The 20,474-nt window shown below is 45.3% G+C and overlaps 1 protein-coding gene across 1 annotated transcript; it reads right to left on the bottom strand.

Moving 5' to 3' along the window:
• Positions 1 to 302: 302 nt before the first annotated feature.
• zdhhc4 (zDHHC palmitoyltransferase 4) lies at positions 303 to 9,590 on the bottom strand. The gene is made up of 7 exons (XM_084141308.1): positions 9,349 to 9,590; positions 8,881 to 9,011; positions 8,678 to 8,751; positions 6,856 to 7,034; positions 6,502 to 6,627; positions 1,916 to 2,160; positions 303 to 740 (listed from the first exon to the last, which is right to left on the bottom strand). Exons 2-7 carry the CDS (start codon positions 9,001 to 9,003, stop codon positions 444 to 446), a joined length of 1,044 nt encoding a protein of 347 aa, XP_083997434.1. The 5' UTR covers positions 9,004 to 9,011; positions 9,349 to 9,590; the 3' UTR covers positions 303 to 443.
• Positions 9,591 to 20,474: the final 10,884 nt, after the last annotated feature.

Genomic DNA, 20,474 nt, shown 5'->3' with positions numbered 1-20,474 from the left:
CAAGTCACGTCTATAGATTGTCTTAAAGACATCATTTTCTAAGACAGGTCTCTAAACGTCTTCATTTATGTCTTAAGACATATCAAGATGTCTCAAGACATTGTGATGGCTGGGTATGTTGTGCAAGCAGTGAGCACAGCTCCATATGCATTTTTCTTTGTATACACTGCAAGCATTAAATGAAAATGAATTACTTGTAAGCATGATAATATGATGATGCATCCTTACTTCCTCTAATACACAATTAAACTTGATAGGCATAGACCATCTGCAAATTCATCTCAAGGAACAGACATCAGGGAAAAGGTGTAAACAGAAGCTTTATTGCCAGTTAGAAAAATATGGTTAAAATCCACCAAAACCCACAACAATATCTTACAAAAATAAAAATGACAAACATTCCGTACTGTAGCTAGTGGGCCTATAAACTGCCTCTGTCAAACTCAATTGTCTTTTTTCTGCACGGGACGGAGAGGGAAAAATATCTCTCCCAGGTTTCTAAGCACCCCTCTACTATAGAACCACCTTTTGGACTGGTCAGAGGCTGGCGGACCACAGAGGTGGTCAGGTGAGGGGTGGCAGTGCTGGCAGATGTTCCCTCGTCCCTTGTACCACTCGTTGGAGGTCTGGTTGACCAGGGCTAGGTAGGAGTGGAACAAGGCGTAGCCCGCCAGGAGCAGGAAGACGAAGACCAGGAAGCCCAGCATGAACACGATCCTGGGGAAGGTCAGGAACAGGTGCTGGGGAGAGACAGAGGAAATATACACTGAGTGTACAAAACATTATGAACACCTGCTCTTTCCATGACAGACTGACCAGGTGAATCCAGGTGAAAGCTATGATCCCTTGTTGGATGTCACTTTCTAAAGCCACTTCAAATCAGTGTAGATGAAGGGGAGAAGACACAGGTTAAAGAAGGATTTTTAAGCATTGAGACATGGATTATGTATGTGTGCAATTCAGAGGGTGAATCGAGGTCGAGGTCTCTTGAGTGGCGCAGTGGTTCGAATCCAGGCTCTGTCGTAGCCGGCCGCGACCGGGAGGCCCATGGGGCGACGCATAATTGGCCCAGCGTCGTCCAGGGTAGGGGAGGGAATGGCCGGCAGGGATGTAGCTCAGTTGGTAGAGCATGGCGTTTGCAACGCCAGGGTTGTGGGTTCGATTCCCACGGGGGGCCAGTATGAAAAATTAAAATGTATGCACTCACGAACTGTACGTCGCTCTGGATAAGAGCGTCTGCTAAATGACTAAAATGTTAATGTAAAAATGAATGGGCAAGACAAAATATTTAAGTGCCTTTGAATGGGGTACGTTAGTATTCTGGGTTTTTCACACTCAACAGTTTCCCATGTGTATCAACAATGGTCCACCACCCAAAAGACATCCAGCCAACCTGACAACTGTGGTAAGCATTAGAGTCAACATGGGCCAGCATCCCTGTGGAACGCTTTCGACACCTACCCCCCCCTTACCCCAACCCCCCCAAAAAATAAAATAAAAATAAAAATGTGTAAAGTGCTGATCCCACTGGCTATAAGGTGAATGCACCTATTTGTAAGTCGCTCTGGATAAGAGCGTCTGCTAAATGACGTAAATGTAGTAGAGTCCATGCCCTGACGTATTTAGGCTATTCTGAGGGCAACATGTCTATATGTGGGAAGTGAATATAAATTCAAATATAATACTAAATAAAAAATTAATAGTATTCCATCTGTAAACTGTGCCAAAGTGTGTGGTGATTTCTGTGGCACTGGCACATTAATGGAACTAGATAGGATTTAATTCATGACATTCATATTTAAATTAATTAAATCCGACTTGCTGTGGAAAAACAGGCAGAAGGAAAAACTAACTCCATGGAAACATCAGGCACCAACATCCTCGTGTGTGTGTGTCTGTATGTCCAGTCTTTTACCTGTATGACAAAGAGCATCCCTGCCTGCTGTTGCTGCCCATCATCATCTACGTAGTGGCCTTGTAGGATGCCTGAGCGCACCACAGCGTGCAGTAACATGTCCCCCGTCAGTAGTGCCATGTCTGCTGCCATGGCACACACACTCAGCAGGTAGAGAAGGAAGTACCGGGTGTTCTGAGCGCCGATGCAGTTGTTGACCCAGACACAGTGGTGGTCGAAGCGCTGCACACACCTGTTGCAGACTCCTGGACAAGACAAGGGGAAAACATTGGCTATTAAATACAGTTTAGAGACAATAATAGTGGCAGTTATACATTATTATGTAACAATGTACAGTGAGGGAAAAAAGTTTTTGATCCCCTGCTGATTTTGTATGTTTGCCCACTGACAAAGACATGATCAGTCTATAATTTTAATGGTAGGTTTATTTGAACAGTAAGAGACAGAATAACAACAAAATAATCCAGAAAAACACATGTCAAAAATTTTATAAATTGATTTGCATTTTAATGAAGGAAATAAGTATTTGACCCCTCTGCAAAACATTACTTAGTACTTGGTGGCAAAACCCTTGTTAGCAATCACAGAGGTCAGACGTTTCTTGTAGTTGGCCACCAGGTTTGCACACATCTCAGGAGGGATTTTGTCCCACTCCTCTTTGCAGATCTTCTCCAAGTCATTAAGGTTTCGAGGCTGACGTTTGGCAACTCGAACCTTCAGCTCCCTCCACAGATTTTCTATGGGATTAAGGTCTGGAGACTGGCTAGGCCACTCCAGGACCTTAATGTGCTTCTTCTTGAGCCACTCCTTTGTTGCCTTGGCCGTGTGTTTTGGGTCATTGTCATGCTGGAATACCCATCCACGACCCTTTTTCAATGCCCTGGCTGAGGGAAGGAGGTTCTCACCCAAGATTTGACGGTACATGGCCCCGTCCATCGTCCCTTTGATGCGGTGAAGTTGTCCTGTCCCCTTAGCAGAAAAACACCCCCAAAGCATAATGTTTCCACCTCCATGTTTGATGGAGGGGATGGTGTTCTTGGGGTCATAGGCAGCATTCCTCCTCCTCCAAACACGGCGAGTTGAGTTGATGCCAAAGAGCTCGATTTTGGTCTCATCTGACCACAACACTTTCACCCAGTTCTTCTCTGAATCATTCAGATGTTCATTGGCAAACTTCAGACGGCCCTGTATATGTGCTTTCTTGAGCAGGGGGACCTTGCGGGCGCTGCAGGATTTCAGTCCTTCACGGCGTAGTGTGTTACCAATTGTTTTCTTGGTGACTATGGTCCCAGCTGCCTTGAGATCATTGACAAGATCCTCCCGTGTAGTTCTGGGCTGATTCCTCACCATTGTCATGATCATTGCAACTCCACGAGGTGAGATCTTGCATGGAGCCCCAGGCTGAGGGAGATTGACAGTTATTGTGTGTTTCTTCCATTTGCGAATAATCGCGCTAACTGTTGTCACCTTCTCACCAAGCTGCTTGGCGATGGTCTTGTAGCCCATTCCAGCCTTGTGTAGGTCTACAATCTTGTCCCTGACATCCTTGGAGAGCTCTTTGGTCTTGGCCATGGTGGAGAGTTTGGAATATGATTGATTGATTGCTTCTGTGGACAGTTTTCTTTTATACAGGTAACTCCCTTTAAGAGTGTGCTCCTAATCTCAGCTCGTTAGCTGTATAAAAGACACCTGGGAGCCAGAAATCTTTCTGATTGAGAGGGAGTCAAATACTTATTTCCCTCATTAAAATGCAAATCAATTTATAACATTTTTGACATGCGTTTTTCTGGTTTTTTTTGTTGTTATTCTGTCTCTTACTGTTCAAATAAACCTACCATTAAAATTATAGACGGATCATTTCTTTGTCAGTGGGCAAACGTACAAAATCAGCAGGGGATCAAATACTTTTTTCCCCTCACTGTATCTTAGGATGTTATACGCTGTTCCGAGAATTCTACTTTATAGACTGTACTATGCAGTGGCGGCTCCTGAAAAAATTCTCAGGAGGGGCAATTTTTCTGATGATTTAGGTGACCTACACACATTTTAAAAAAGATATGTCCAGCAACAACATGAAGACAGGGGCAGCATATAAGTCAATACCAGAAGCATTTATTGACTGATCTCAAAAGTGTTGGCTTACCAGGGTTGGTGGAGCCCTCAGTTTCATCTTTGCCTCGCAAAGCTAACTCAAACACTCCGCAAAACTTCACACACTGGATTAGCCGGCTGAGGATGTGGCGGTTCTTGCTAATGTCGTAGTAAATATATTTGTTATAGTGAATATGGAATATGATATGTTGAGTAAAATGTTGTGCTAAGATCTATTTAGGTCAGGAGCTGGTTATAAGTTCTGTTCCTATCCAATAACAATGGACAAAAGGGTCCTATCTTGTCAGCCTTGTCAGCAGGTGGCCAAGGACAACACCCACGCCATAGGCCTCTCAGTTCTTCCAACTCACGAGTTCTTGCTCTGAGGACACACACACACACAAACACACACATCATCACTGTTAAACACACACACACACACACACACACACACATCATCACTGTTAAACACACACACACACACACACAAAAATCCCCTCTCTTAGGCTGAACATTTGAAGACAGAGAACCCGACTCAGAGCCAATGCAACAGTGACAGTAGCCTGGAGGGGACCTCGCCCAACTCATCAGGACCAATCAGAAGATCAGAACTACTAGATTCAACCTACTTCATTTATTGCATAAAATGTCTGCACACAATGTTTCGGGGCTCTCTTCAGATAATAATAATAATAATAATAATAATAATAATAATAATAATAATATGCCATTTAGCAGACGCTTTTATCCAAAGCGACTTACAGTCATGCGTGCATACATTTTTGTGTATGGGTGGTCCCGGGGATCGAACCCACTACCTTGGCGTTACAAGCACCATGCTCTACCAGCTGAGCTACAGAAAGTGGATACTCATGGATGCGCATCGCAATTGTAAAATGTCAACACAATTGGAGACACCACGTCATTTTTGGAGACATGTTATTGACAGTAAACTATTGTAGATGCGACTGCTAACTAAATAAAACATTTTAGCTGGCTAGCTAATCATCTTAGCTAAATGTGGGGCAAACAATTCAGTTATTTACCGTTAATTTGAGGGATTGGGGTGAAAGAAATCGAGTTACATAGTGATACTTTACGATATACTGTATTGACAATATCGCAATATTTTAGCGCTAGTTGGCTGTACCTGCACCAAAACACCATTATTGTTCCTTCATAGCTTGTTCTCAATCTTTTCACATTGGGAGCCAATTTGTTTTCAGCACTTTTATTTCCATGACTGATCAAAACTCGTTCTCATGGCTTTCTGATCCCTCTGCAACAGACATATGGTGCGCAATAAAATCACAGTATCGAATCGCAATACGTATAGAATCATGAGACTCGCAATGCTGATGCATATATCTTATCGTGAGGTTCCTGGCAATTCCCAGCCCAAGTTCATTTGCCACAACAAATCTCTTCGCTAGCAAACGCGATGTCTTCTCCAAAACGGCAATGTGTCTCCAGCAATGTTTACTTTTTTGACGTTCTATGGCATCTCCACTTTCCAAGCATATATGACCACATGTAATATTTTGGTAAGTGATGCAAATAGTGAACTATGTAGGGCCAGGATGTAAAATATATGTAGCTGCAGCAATTTCTCTTATCTGATATGGTAAGTAATGGGGCTTAATTTATAGCTCCCTAAGAGTTTGACGAACGGGTCCGTGAACGCGATTCCAGATATCTTTACCTCTGAATAAACTGCCTTTATTATACCATATCCACCCTGTCCAAAGTCTCTACTTGGTCTCAGTTCTCCAGTAAACTTGTGATTATCAACACTAACCTCATCGTTGTGGCGGCGGACAGCTAGCCTGTATCCCTCATCCAGTTGAGTGAGTGGCAATGTCTTTTTTCGTTCGTACCAATTTTTGGAAAATCCTCGGGTGTAGGACTTTCCGCCTTTAGTAGAAACCTGTTGAATTATTAAATTTGGTCTGGGAGGTCCTAATTGTTTCGTTGCCAATTTATCTTCATTTGTTCGCCGACAAAAAGGAACTTCTTTCAAACAATCCGCTCTTTTCTCAGTTACGTTCATGGTTACGTAACGTATGACGAAAGCGCAAGCCCACAGACACCCATTGAGATTGTATTGAAGGCTCTGAAATTTGAAAAAAATAGATTTTACATGGGAGTCTATGACAGACTTCTGGGCGATTTTCAACCTGACTGAAATCTCCCCAAAAGGGGGGGGAGCCATTTGAAGCACGACTTTAGCCTGATTCGACATTTAGTGGCAGTGTGGCACTGTGGCAGATCAGACGTATAGATTACAACACTGATAACTACTGTTGCCGTGATATAATTGATTAGAAAAAAAATCCCTTCCTTTTCCCGTTTGGCAGTGCGTCGCCCATATCGCCCTATTGAACAGGCCGCCCCTGGTACTATGCCTATATAGTAGACATTCAGAGGTACAGTACACAGCCTTAGATCTAATGCCTGTGGCTAAAAAACCAAAGGCCAACCTGTACTACACTTACTACAATGTTTTGAGCGAGCAGGTTTGACCAGCTGACAGGTTGGACAGCAGACTCCTGGGTAGAATATCCTCTTGTCATATGGGTATACCTGGAGCTGACCTGCATGTCGCTTCTTTGTAACTGTACCTACAGAGAAAGAGATTACTTAATTTTATTCATGGTGGGATTGTATTGCACATTACAATGTGCATCCATAAGAGTTTATAAAAGGACCAGCAGGAGCCTGTTCAGTAGGCGTCATGATATTCCTCAGGAGGAAACTTTACAGAACGTTCACTTCAGATAGTAATGTATTATGTTGATGTGATTTTCTGTCTACTAAATAGGCCCTGGTCTGGGTTATAGTTGACTTACCAGGTTCCCTTCTAATGCAGAGGTAGAAGAAGCAGGATTTGACCACCAGTAGAACATAAGGCACAGATAGGCTGGTGAGAGTGGTGTCCATGTCCCTGCAGTATCCAAACACCTCATAGGTGAACTCTGTGTACACGGCCCCCTCCAGTAAGATATGGAGATAGATAAACATGCTGTTCCTATGAGGAGAGACAATGGCAAACAGTGTTTTTTTAATCTATTCAATAGAACAATTTATCAAAACTAGGGTTGACCCCATTTAGTCGACTGTTTGATTGTTTGGTTGATAGGCTGTTGGTAGTTGCAAAGAAAATAAATTAATTCTGCCATGTCTTGATTGACGCCTGTCTCAGTGGACTAATCCATTGTGGAGGCCGCGGGGATGGCACACCAGTATCACCAGTAGTACATTTACCGTTAATTCCCATCATTTCTAATCTACAATGTTTGTTTAGTTACCGTAATTTCTGTTAATGTCAATATATTATTAGTCTTTTACAATTCTCACTGTCAGAGTGGACACATTGTTTGCAGAGCGCACAACCTAGGCTACACTTGTGAGAAACAGTTTTGGTTTGTTTCATTCCATTTACGAGTTGTCAATTTATCCATTGTGTTTTGTTTGGAGCGCTCCTGTCAATGTTGATTAAGGACGCGCACCTGATTATGCATAGAAGTAGGCCTAGGCTACCTGGCCTGCACACAAATGTAGGCTTATAAAATGTGCCCATTTGGGGATCTGATAGTATTTCTGATTGTCTTAACTCACCACCACAAATGAGCCGTAGAGCTTCTCAAAAAAATAAAGTATTCATTTCAAAACAGCAAGTAAACGAAGTCTGTTTTTACATCCATTGAGAATGACAATAGTTCCTCAATGTAGCCTATTGGAAAAATCTTCCCAGCTCTCTCCCTTTCGATAACCACTCGGTGTGAAAGAGAAAAAAAGTCATTCTCTGATCAGGTGGAAACGTACTAAAATAGGCCTACCTGAAATTCGTATCCCTTGCACAAATAGCCTACAGCTGTGTCTGTCTGGAGCTCACTGGAGTGGGAAACTGAGGGTCCAAAATATTTTATACTATGTTGCAAGTTTGTTAGCACAAGCTTCGGGCTGGATGGACCAAGTTGATACAATGTTTCAAGTTCCTTGCAGAAAGGCCATGCGTAACCAATGTGATTTATTTTTAAAATCGGGATATTTTCTACCTGCAGGCTGCAATGTTTTTATTTGTTGGCTTTATGTAAACTATTTTTACATAGTTGGCAATGTCAATAGAAGTTACTTTTAGATTTGTATAGCCTCATTTTCATTTAGATAGCATGTTTATTAATCACATGACAATAATTTTGCGATATGAAGACTTTATTATAAAATAAATGAAACTGTTCCACGAAAATGTGCATTTGAAAATCATAACTGGCACGCAGATCGGTAGAAATGGTAAGATAAATTGGCACTCCAAATGGAAAAGGTTGCCGATTACCTGCGATTTCGGGAGGGTATTGCCAGAATCTGCAAAGTCCAGCAGCAGTGGGAGGTGGTGGTTCGGGAACAGGTTTTTTTCTTCTGGTTAGGCTATCTTGATCTCTGGCTCCCTCTTGAGTCATTTTTGTGTCTTTATTATTTAATCACAGTGTGCTTAAAGCGTCAGACAAGCTCAGTAGCCTACATATAGCCTAGTTGAATTTATTAAAACACATAGGGTGTGTCTATATATGGAAAACTACACGTTTTAAAATTTCAACCAGTCGATTGGTCGAAAGAACAGAAGACTCTTGGTTGACCCAAAAAAAAGATGTGATTTCCAGGTTCACTTACCGTTGATGAAATAGCCTGTGCAAGGTCCTCTGTGTAAAGCTTTGAAGCCATAGTGGTGTCCAAGGTGCTATTACCTGTCAAACAAAAGAAGAGCATACTTTCATAAATGAACATCTATGGTTATGGCTATAATTACTATGGCGCTAAAGCACCACCTTGTGTACGTTTCGAGAAGTGCCGTACTTTGGTACAGTCTGTCTTACCTTTGTCAAGGAGTCGAAAAGTAAACCAAAAGGAGTTTGTTGCTGACCAGAATATTTACAAATCAAGGCAATGCAGGTCAGCACAACCACCACATAGATAGCAAATAGCGTGAGGAAATCCATTTGTTAACCTGTCAGAGTAGGAAACATGTCAGGAACATCGTAGGAAATTTAGCCTTGAGATACTTGGCTGTCAAGCACTGACTGACTATAAATAACTAGCTAGCTAACTTATAATTGCGTCTCCTTACACTACGAGGTAATAACTTAGCTCGATGATGACGAATAACAACAATAAACCTATGCTAATGTTAAAAGACGCAGGTGATCAGGTTGGTTAGCAACGACAGGTTTACTAGCTAGCTTGCTTCCTTCCACATTTCATTGACATAGCTAGCCTAGCTGAACAGCAGCTGAGAGTTAGCTCCTTTTCTAATCATGACTTAATCGAGTCACCTTGTTACTTACCCTCTTTGTGGGATGTACAATTCATTATTTAAATGTGTGCCTTAACTAGCGTTGCAGTAAACTTCATTCACTTCCTTGGACCATTCTCATCCACGGTGTGGGTGTCTTCACTTCCGTAGCATTCTTCTTCTTCGTCGTCGTCGGTGGGGTTTAACGGTGCATTAAATGTCGCTATAGTAGAAATCCATTATCCTTTGCGATATAAAAGCGCAGCTGTTCTTCTACTTCTTTAAATGTGCATTGGCAGATCGCAACCGAGAGGTGCACATACCGCCACCTATTGTACTGGAGTGTTAGGCCAGTGAAAAGGGAATACAAATTGCCCTACCAACTAACCCTACACCCATTAAAACCTTACCACTATTCCACTACTTGGCCCTATCTGATCCTACACCAGGCCGGCAGCCTGGGAGGAAAATAACCTTAATAAACCAACTTTTGCTGAAGCACATGTTATTCCTATCACTCTCTATTAGCCTCAGCCTACTCACAGGGAGCCTCTCAGCATCGCTCGCTCTGGATCCATCTTCCTCTACTACTCCCTTCACTGCCTCAGCATTTGACACTGAGCTGATCCTGGCAACCTCAACCTGCCTTTCTCTCACCGGACACTTCTGATCTCCAGCACTATGGGTACCCCTACAGTTAACACACAGAAATTTTCCACCGATACTACACATTCCTTTGTCTCATGCCCTCCTGCACACTTCTCACATCTAGGAATCTCCCTCCTACACACTGCTGCAACATGACCATAAGCTTGGCACATCCTAACTTGACTTTGTCAGGTAAAGACTCTGCATCAAAACTTAACAGGACAGACAGTGTCTTTGTTCACCACGCTCTCCACCGGGTCTGCGTCGCACTAAACGGCGGGCGTCACAGACACCGGGAATCTTCCATTTGAGTTGATCCTCCTCAACCCTAAACACCACCCCAGTTATCACTCCTTTCAATGCTCCAGAGATCAAAGCAAGTCACAGTTCTTGTCCCTAGGGGTGTGGTGCGGAGCGCCTGCTCCCTCTGGACGGAAGAAACTGAAAAAATCATCACGAGTCCACTTCAAGTTACTTTTACTGCACTGCTTTTACTGCACTGCACTGCTTTGCTTTATCTTGGCCAGGTCGCAGTTGTAAATGAGAACCTGTTCTCAACTGGCTTACCTGGTTAAATAAAGGTGAAATAAAAATAAAATAAAATAAAAACAGTCCCCAAACTCTTCTTACCCAACCGGACACCACATATGGATCAGCCAGAAGGCAAGGATCCATTCTCTCCAAAAATCTCACTCCCACTGGGCCAGAATCATCTTAGTCATCCTTTCCTTTCTTCCCACTCTTCACAGGCACATCAACCTCCACACCTTGCAGCTCCGAATCCGCTCCTCCATTAAAATTAGTTTAATCCTCTCTCTTCATCCTCGTTTCCTTGTTTCCTTGTTCCCTCGACCCTGCCGCCATCTTCCTCTTGTCAGTTTCACCTTCTGAACTGCTGTAGCACGATTTCCCATTTTTGTACTTCTCTCTCAACATCTTCTCTTGTCCCAGGTTCTTTCCCCCTTTGTTTCTTCAACTTTTCCGCTTTCTTCCTCATGTTTTCTTCCGAGCTACTGAAATACTGTTTTCCATTTTTGTACTTGACGCCTATCAACCTCCCGTTCTCGACCTCCATATTCGAAACCCCCGGGACTCGACCTACCAAAATGTCCCTTGTTTCTCAGAACATCAACCATTCCTCTGTAACCTCCGGGACGATTAGCACAGTTGTTGCTGGTGTGACGTCAAAAAAGTTAGTGTGGCTTCTCAGCTCATGATGGACTGTTACTGGACACATTGTAAACAAATGAATACATTATAAGTAATTTATTATTTATATTTTATCTCATGCATGCAAGGTTTCTTATATATATACAGTGAGGGAAAAAAGTATTTGATCCCCTGCTGATTTTGTATGTTTGCCCACTGACAAAAACATGATCAGTCTATAATTTTAATGGTAGGTTTATTTGAACAGTGTGAGACAGAATAACAACAAAAAAATCCAGAAAAACGCATGTAAAAAATGTTATAAATATATTTGCATTTTAATGAGGGAAATAAGTATTTGACGCCTCTGCAAAACATGACTTAGTACTTGGTGGCAAAACTCTTGTTGGCAATCACAGAGGTCAGACGTTTCTTGTAGTTGGCCACCAGGTTTGCACACATCTCAGGAGGGATTTTGTCCCACTCCTCTTTGCAGATCTTCTCCAAGTCATTAAGGTTTCGAGGCTGACGTTTGGCAACTCGAACCTTCAGCTCCCTCCACAGATTTTCTATGGGATTAAGGTCTGGAGATTGGCTAGGCCACTCCAGGACCTTAATGTGCTTCTTCTTGAGACACTCCTTTGTTGCCTTGGCCGTGTGTTTTGGGTCATTGTCATGCTGGAATACCCATCCACGACCCATTTTCAATGCCCTGGCTGAGGGAAGGAGGTTCTCACCCAAGATTTGACGGTACATGGCCCTGTCCATCGTCCCTTTGATGCTGTGAAGTTGTCCTGTCTCCGTAGCAGAAAAACACCCCCATAGCATAATGTTTCCACCTCCATGTTTGACGGTGGGGATGGTGTTCTTGGGGTCATAGGCAGCATTCCTCCTCCTCCAAACAAGGCGAGTTGAGTTGATGCCAAAGAGCTCGATTTTGGTCTCATCTGACCACAACACTTTCACCCAATTCTCCTCTGAATCATTCAGATGTTCATTGGCAAACTTCAGACAGGCCTGCATATGTGCTTTCTTGAGCAGGGGGACCTTGCAGGCGCTGCAGGATTTCAGTCCTTCACGGCGTAGTGTGTTACCAATTGTTTTCTTGGTGACTATGGTCCCAGCTGCCTTGAGATCATTGACAAGATCCTCCCGTGTAGTTCTGGGCTGATTCCTCACCGTTCTCATGATCATTGCAACTCCACGAGGTGAGATCTTGCATGGAGCCCCAGGCCGAGGGAGATTGACAGGTCTTTTGTGTTTCTTCCATTTGCGAATAATCGCACCAACTGTTGTCACCTTCTCACCAAGCTGCTTGGCGATGGTCTTGTAGCCCATTCCAGCCTTGTGTAGGTCTACAATCTTGTCCCTGACATCCTTTGAGAGCTCTTTGGTCTTGGCCATGGTGGAGAGTTTGGAATCTGATTGATTGATTGCTTCTGTGGACAGGTGTCTTTTATACAGGTAACAAACTGAGATTAGGAGCACTCCCTTTAAGAGTGTGCTCCTAATCTCAGCTCGTTACCTGTATAAAAGACACCTGGGAGCCAGAAATCTTTCTGATTGAGAGGGGGTCAAATACTTATTTCCCTCATTAAAATGCAAATCAATTTATAACATTTTCTACATGCGTTTTTCTGGATTTTTTTGTTGTTATTCTGTCTCTCACTGTTCAAATAAACCTACCATTAAAATTATAGACTGATCATTTCTTTGTCAGTGGGCAAACGTACAAAATCAGCAGGGGATTAAAAATACTTTTTTCCCTCACTGTATATATATATATATATATATATATATATATATATATATATATATATATATATATATATATTAAGGGTAGATCAGCTTTAATATTGCAGATAGATTGTAACTTCCATCAATGTAATTGTCTGCATCACTTCCAATCCCCCATATGTTTTCCCCCCACAAATATACAGTATATATATATATATATATATATATATATATATATATATATATATATATATATACATACAGACATACATATACACATACATACATATAAATACATATATATACATATCCTTTTTTAAAATGTATTTTCCTTTATTAATTTCCAATTCCACCACCCTTCCCCTAATTGGAGTAAACCAATGAACAACAACGCTTCGGCCTCTACTTCCAGTTTATACATAGTATATACATTTTATGGACACAGTCAATTTTACAATAATTCTATTTTGTTTGTTTTTACTCCTGAACTTCCTCTACCCTTAACCTCTCCGATCATTTTCATGATGTCCATCCGGTTTGCCTCTACATGCCATATCCCCCAAACTGTGCTCTTTTTCACAAAAGTTCTCAACCTATATATTTATTATGGACACAGTATGTTTTACATTGGTTATTTTGTTGTTATTAGTTGTTATTAGTCCCAACCTTCAGCTCCATTCAACCCCTCCCATCTATCTCTTAACACCATCCATATTGGATTTCTACTTGTGTCACGACTTCCGCCGAGGCTGCCTCCCCTCCTTGTTCGGGCAGGTTTCGGCGTTCGGCGTCACCAGGCTTACTAGCTACTGCCGATCCATTTATCATCACTCCATTTATCTTGTCTTCAATCACACACACCTGGTCCTTATTCCCTCATTAGTCATTGTATAAGTGTTCCCTCTGCTTCTTTGTCTGTGTGGGTGATTGTTTATTGTGGAGGTTAGTGAAGCTCGGTGGAGCTCGTGTATTTTGTATCGACGGGAGTATTTCCCGTGTGCCTTGTATTTTCCAGTGCGCCTGTTTTGTGCCCTGTTTTCTGCGTAAACCTGTATTTTGCGGATTAAAGCCTGTTATTCTGTGATTTACCCTCCTGCGCCTGACACCCTTCAACACCACCTCATCACAGAATCACCCACCCGCTATGGAGTCAGCAGGAGAGACGCGCATGCCTGGAGTCGTGAAACGGGTCCAGGAGCATTCAACTATGCTAGCCAGCTTGGGTGAAGCGATGGATCGGGTTCTTCAGGTCGTCCAACGCCTGGAGACGAGAGAGCCCGATCCGTCGAGACCAGCTGGCCAACCGGAATCCGCCACCTACACCCCAGCACTCGGAGGGATCCAGATATCCCAACCACGGGAGTTCGACGGGACAGCGGCGCTGTGCCAAGGATTCCTTCTCTGGAGCTCTACTTCTCCAGCATCCGGCCGGTCCCATCGGAGCGGGAGAGGGTGTCCGCCCTCGTCTCCTGCCTCTCGGGGAAAGCCCTGGAGTGGGCCAACGCTGTGTGGAACGAAGGAGGAGCCGCGTTGGAGAACTACGGGGAGTTCGCTCGCCTCTTTCGGGCGGTCTTCGATCTTTGCATTGGAGTTTCGAACTGGCAGCTGGATCCGGGTGGAACGTGCGGGCCCTGATCGACCATTTCCGGTGCCTTCTGCGAGAGGACGTCCGACGGGAGCTAGCCTGCCGTGACACCATGTTGTCCTTCTCGGAACTGGTGGACATGGCCACTCATTTGGACAACCTGCTGGCAACCAGAGGACGTCCTGGAGGAGGTCTGCCCGTTTCCATCCCGGCCGACTCGGATCCAGAACCGATGGAGATGGGTGGAACCTCTAGCCAAGAGAGAGGAGGACAACAGCACCAGTGCTACACTGGTGAAGCGAAGGGACATTTCACCACACGTTTTTGTCAACGCTCTTCTGGGTTTGGAGGTGGCAGGCAGGGCACTCTCGCATCACCCCAGGTATTGAACACCCACACTCGTTCAGAGCCCTCTGCTGCACACTTTACAATACACATCTCCTTTCCTGAGCACATGGTAGTTCCCCAGTGTAAGGCGCTAGTTGATTCAGGCGCAGTTGGGAACTTTATGGACAGGGCATTCGCACACCGTATAGGCATTCCATTGATTCCCCTATCCATTCCACGCCCCATCAGAGCACTTGATAGTCGACCATTAGGGTCCGGGTTGGTTAAGGAAGTTACTGCACCAGTCACCATGATTACCCAGGAGACTCATTGTGAGCAGGTTACTTTTTACATTATTGAATCTCCTGCTTTCCCTGTGGTATTAGGTATCCCTTGGCTAGCACTCCACAACCCCACCTTCTCATGGCCGCAGAGGGTTCTCACGGGGTGGTCGCGAGAGTGTCAGGGTAGGTGTCTAGGTGTTTACGTTGGTGCAACCACAGTGGAAAGTCCAGACAGTACCTCCACCGTGCGCATTCCCCCTGAATACCTCGATCTGGCGCAAGCGTTCTCTAAAACGCAGGCAACTAAGTTACCACCTCACCGGGCGGGGGATTGCGCGATAAACCTCCGGGTAGATGCTGTACCTCCCAGGAGTTATATACACCCTGTCACGGGCTGAAACGGTGGCTATGGAGACATATGTCACCGAGTCCCTGCGCCAGGGGTATATACGTCCCTCCACTTCACCCGCCTCCTCGAGTTTCTTCTTTGTGAAGAAGAAGGACGGAGGTCTGCGCCCGTGCATTGATTATCGACCACTGAACAGGGAGACGATAAAGATTTAGTTATCCTCTCCCCCTCATTCCTTCAGTGATTGAATCAATGCATGGGGTGCGCTTCTTCACCATATTAGATCTCAGGAGTGCGTACAACCTGGTGCGTATCCGAGAGGGAGATGAGTGGAAGACAGCATTCAGCACAACCACGGGACATTATGAATACCTGGTGATGCCGTACGGGTTGATGAATGCTCCCTCAGTTTTCCAGTCCTTTGTGAACGAGGTGTTTCGGGACATGCTTGGTCGCGGTGTAGTGGTCTACTTCGATGACATCCTGGTGTATTCCGCTACAGGAGCTGAGCATGTGTCCCTGGTTCGCAAGGTGCTGGCCCGACTGTTGGAAAATGACCTTTATGCTAAGGCAGAGAAGTGTATGTTTTTCCAGCACCTTTTCCCGCCGAGGCTGCCTCCCCTCCTTGTTCGGACAAGTTTAGGCGTTCGGCATCACCGGCTTACTAGCTGCTGCCGATCCATTTATCATCACTCCATTTGTCTTGTCTTCAATCACACACACCTGGTACTTATTCCCTCATTAGTCATTGTATAAGTGTTCCATCTGCTTCCTTGTCTGTTTGGGTGATTGTTTATTGTGGAGGTTAGTGAAGCTCGGTGGAGCTAGTGTATTTTGTATCAACGGGAGTATTTCCCGTGTGCCTTGTATTTTCCAGTGCGCCTGTTTTGTGCCCTGGTGTGTGTTTGACGCATTTCTGTGTAAACCTGTATTTTGCAGATTAAAGCCTGTTATTCTGTGATTTACCCTCCTGCGCCTGACTCCTTCAACACCACCTCATCACAACTTGCCATATATTTCTCAACTGTACTGTGATGTTTCACAAAAGTTCTGAACCCTTCTAGTCTCATTGTTTCTACAGATTGTAAATTGAAAGTATTTTTTTTGGTAAAAATAATTATATTATTTATCGATTGACTTTTCAGATCACCCAGTAGTGCTATCTTCAGGGTTAGCTCCAGGTAGATATTACAATCCTTCAGCCATTCTTGGACCTGTGACCAAAAACAAGCTACAAATGGACAGCACCAAAACAAATTATCTAATGATTGTCTCTTCGCAGCAAGGTTTGTTGTTAGTAATTCACAGTCAAGTTCCTCAATTCAATTAGACTAAATTGCTTTAGACATATTTGACTTTACATTAACTCAAGCTTTTTGCAAATTGACTACACATTCATGAATAAGTGGAAATGGTCACCATTTTACCCAATTTCAATATTTTGCACCTGCTCCTCAGTTGCACACAACACAAAATACATCATGATGACACAAGCTGTTGGATCTGGTTGCTGGGCTTTACCTGCATTTTCAAACAGGCCCTGCTCTCATGTTACACGTTACAGTTAGTGAGAGGAGTGTTACTTACAGGCACTTGCTCTGTAGTGTATTCCTTCATCTTCTCAGGGTGTTGAAAGGTAAGACTGCATCTTATTCTACTCTATCTAAAATAATAATGGGAGCTCAACGTTTTGAAACCGTTTTGGACAGTTACAATAAGTATCTTCATTCAATAGCATTGCATTGACATTTTTACAGCATCAGCAGACTTAATATTGATGAATTTGTTGGTTGTAGACTCCACAGTTTGTTTACTGTTGGGAATCTCCACATGATCTTCACTTCCACACTGAGTCACCAACTGCTTCTATTTAGGCTGTTGTTACATGATGATGGTTTCAGTAGCTATCAACTCTCTATTCTCAGATCTATTAATTTGTTTCAGTACTAAAGTACTTGATTGTTTGGCTGTGGGAATGAATATTACTGTCATTTTGTTCTAGTCTGTCTCTGCTTTAAACAACTTAATGTCTTGCCAGTGTTGCTGAATGCAGAAATAGGCCGGTACCCACTGACCAGGGTGGGTCACTGTCACGCCCTGGCTCTGGGGACTCTTATATGTTGAGCCAGGGTGTGGATTTTCTATGTTTTGTTTTCTATGTTTTTGGTTCTAGATCGTGTTGATCTATGTTGGCCAGGGTGGTTCCCAATCAGAGACAGCTGTAGCCCGTTGTCTCTGATTGGGGACCATACTTAGGCAGCCTGTTTTGCACTAGTTATTTGTGGGATCTTGTTCCGTAAGGTTTTGTGTTGTAACCTAGGACTTCACGTATCGTTTCGTTTATTGTTTTGATCGTGTGTGTACTAAATAAAGTATGTACGCTTATCACGCTGCGCCTTGGTCCGCTTCATCTATCGACGATCGTGACAGAAGATCCCACCAAAGGAGGACCAAGCAGCGTGTCCAGGAACAGACAGCCTGGACTTGGGAGGAGATCCTGGACGGGAAGGGATCCTGGACTTGGGAAGAGATCCAGGCCGGAATGGATCACCGTCCTTGGGAGGAGACTGTGGAGGCGCGCTACAGAGAGGAGCAGCGGCAACGCAGAGGGTACCGGCCGAGGAGGAAGCCCGAGAGACAGCCCCAATATTTTTTTTTGGGGGGGGCTAAATGGGTGGTTGGCGGAGCCTAGAGTTAGAGCAGAGCCAACTCCCCGTACTCAGGCTAGGAAGAGTGAGACTGGGCAGGCTCCGTGTTATGCGGAGCCACGTACTGTGCCGCGAGTGTTCCGGCACAGTCCTGTACGTCCTGTGCTAGCACCACGCACGTGTCGTGCTAAGGTGGGCATGCAGCCAGGACGGAGTGTGCCGGCTCAACGCTCGTGGCCTCCAGTACCCCTCCTCGGTCCCGGATATCCTGCGCCAGTGCCACGTGCTGTAGCGCCAGTACGAGTGCACAGCCCTGTACGTCCTGTGCTGATGCCTCACACATATTGTGTGGAGATAGGCATTCAGCCAGGACGGGTTGTGTCAGCTCTCCGCTCCAGACCTCCAGTCCGCCTCCACAGTCCGGCCCGGCCCGTTCCTGCTCCCCGCACCAAGCCAGTGGTGCGCGTCGACAGTCCGGCCCGGCCTGTTCCTGTCCCTCGCACCAACACAGTGGTGCGCGTCGCCAGCCCGGTCCGGCCTGTTCCTGTCCCTCGCACCAAGGCAGTGGTGCGCGTCGCCAGCCCGGTCCGGCCTGTTCCTGTCCCTCGCACCAAGGCAGTGGTGCGCGTCGCCAGCCCGGTCCGGCCCGTTCCTGCTCCCCGCACCAAGCCTGTGGTGCGCGTCGCCAGCCCGGTCCGGCCTGCTCCTGCTCCCCGCACCAAGCCTGTGGTGCGCGTCGTCAGCCCGGTCCGGCCCGTTCCTCCTCCCCGCGCCAAGCCAGTGGTGCGCGTCGTCAGCCCGGTCCGGCCTGCTCCTGCTCCCCGCACCAAGCCAGTGGTGCGCGTCGGCGGCCCGGTCCGGCCCGTTCCTGCTCCCTGCACCAAGCCAGTGGTGCGCGTCGTCAGCCCGGTCCGGCCCGTTCCTGCTCCCCGCACCAAGCCAGTGGTGCGTGTGTCCGGCATGGCCCGTGCCTGTTCCACCGGTGCCTGGTCCGGCACCGGTCAGCTGCTCCACTCCGGAGCCTGAGCAATCCGCTCCACCGGTGTCCAGTCCAGCTCCGGCCAGCAGGGCCAGACCAGACCAGGGGCGCAACGGGGGGGGTAGAGAGAGAGTGGTGGTCACGCCCGGAGCCGGATCCGCCTCCGAGGCGGAATGCCCACCCGGCCCCCACCCTCTTGTGTTTGTGTGGCGCGGTCGCAGTCCGCGCCTTTGGGGGGGGGGGGGGGGGTACTGTCACGCCCTGGCTCTGGGGACTCTTATATGTTGAGCCAGGGTGTGGATTTTCTATGTTTTGTTTTCTATGTTTTTGTTTCTAGATCGTGTTGATCTATGTTGGCCAGGGTGGTTCCCAATCAGAGACAGCTGTAGCTCGTTGTCTCTGATTGGGGACCATACTTAGGCAGCCTGTTGGCACCAGTTATTTGTGGGATCTTGTTCCGTAAGGTTTTGTGTTGTAACCTAGGACTTCACGTATCGTTTCGTTTATTGTTTTGATCGTGTGTGTACTAAATAAAGTATGCACGCTTATCACGCTGCGCCTTGGTCCGCTTCATCTCATAACGATCGTGACAGTCACCTTACCTCAGGCTCAATTACCTGTATAATGTCGCTCTTATTCCCCTATACAAGTGAAGTGACCATCTTGAGTGAGGTGTAAGATGAGAGTTTGATTGAGGGGAACAGTGTGTGTTTGGAGATACAAACATGACTGTTGAATAATTCACCTGGTCCTGTATGTATAACTAGTGCTGTGCTGTTCCTTTAACTCAAATATGACAATTGGGTACTGTTTCCACCTCTGCTGTTTTCTGTTGGAAAATAAGTAATTTACATAGCTGTCTTAGCATGCATACATACTAGTGTACAGTATTTAGGCCAATTATAGACCATGTGTTATTACTGTTACAACTTCCATTTGTTATTACTATGCTATTACAATGTTATTACTGATTTCCTTTAGAAGAAAAACGCAAAACTACTCTCACAGTAGCCCTGTGCCATGCTCCATAAAGTCCCTCATCTCCAATAAAAGTATCTTCCTACAATGAAGCCCTCTCATTAACCCCCTGCTATTTTGTGTAGGTTTACTGTTAGGCCCTCCTCTGATCAGCAATTCCATTATCCGTATTGTGTGTGTGATTAACCTTTTTCGATTGGAATTCATGTACAGCACACGCACTGATATAAATTATATACCACAACTCACTGGCAGTGCTCAATTACTATTGACTGAGGGCCATGTGACTAACTAACTAGCCTACTGATTGCCCCTGTATTTCCCAATACTCTAGCTTACTGTAAATTGCCTCAGGGACAGGTTGCTGCAGCACTGTTTTAAAGTAACCCAGATCAGAGCAGAGGCATACATACCCTGTCCTGATGGGGGGGGGTGGGGGGGATTTTAAAATTCAGCCTGTAATCCCACTAATCCAGAGCAAAGTCTTAAATTGC

Source organism: Coregonus lavaretus, assembly GCF_964263955.1.
Source record: "Coregonus lavaretus genome assembly, chromosome: 25".
NCBI lineage: Eukaryota > Metazoa > Chordata > Actinopteri > Salmoniformes > Salmonidae > Coregonus > Coregonus lavaretus.
Note: the sequence above shows the minus strand (reverse complement) of the source record. Positions and strands in the feature narration are given on the sequence as shown.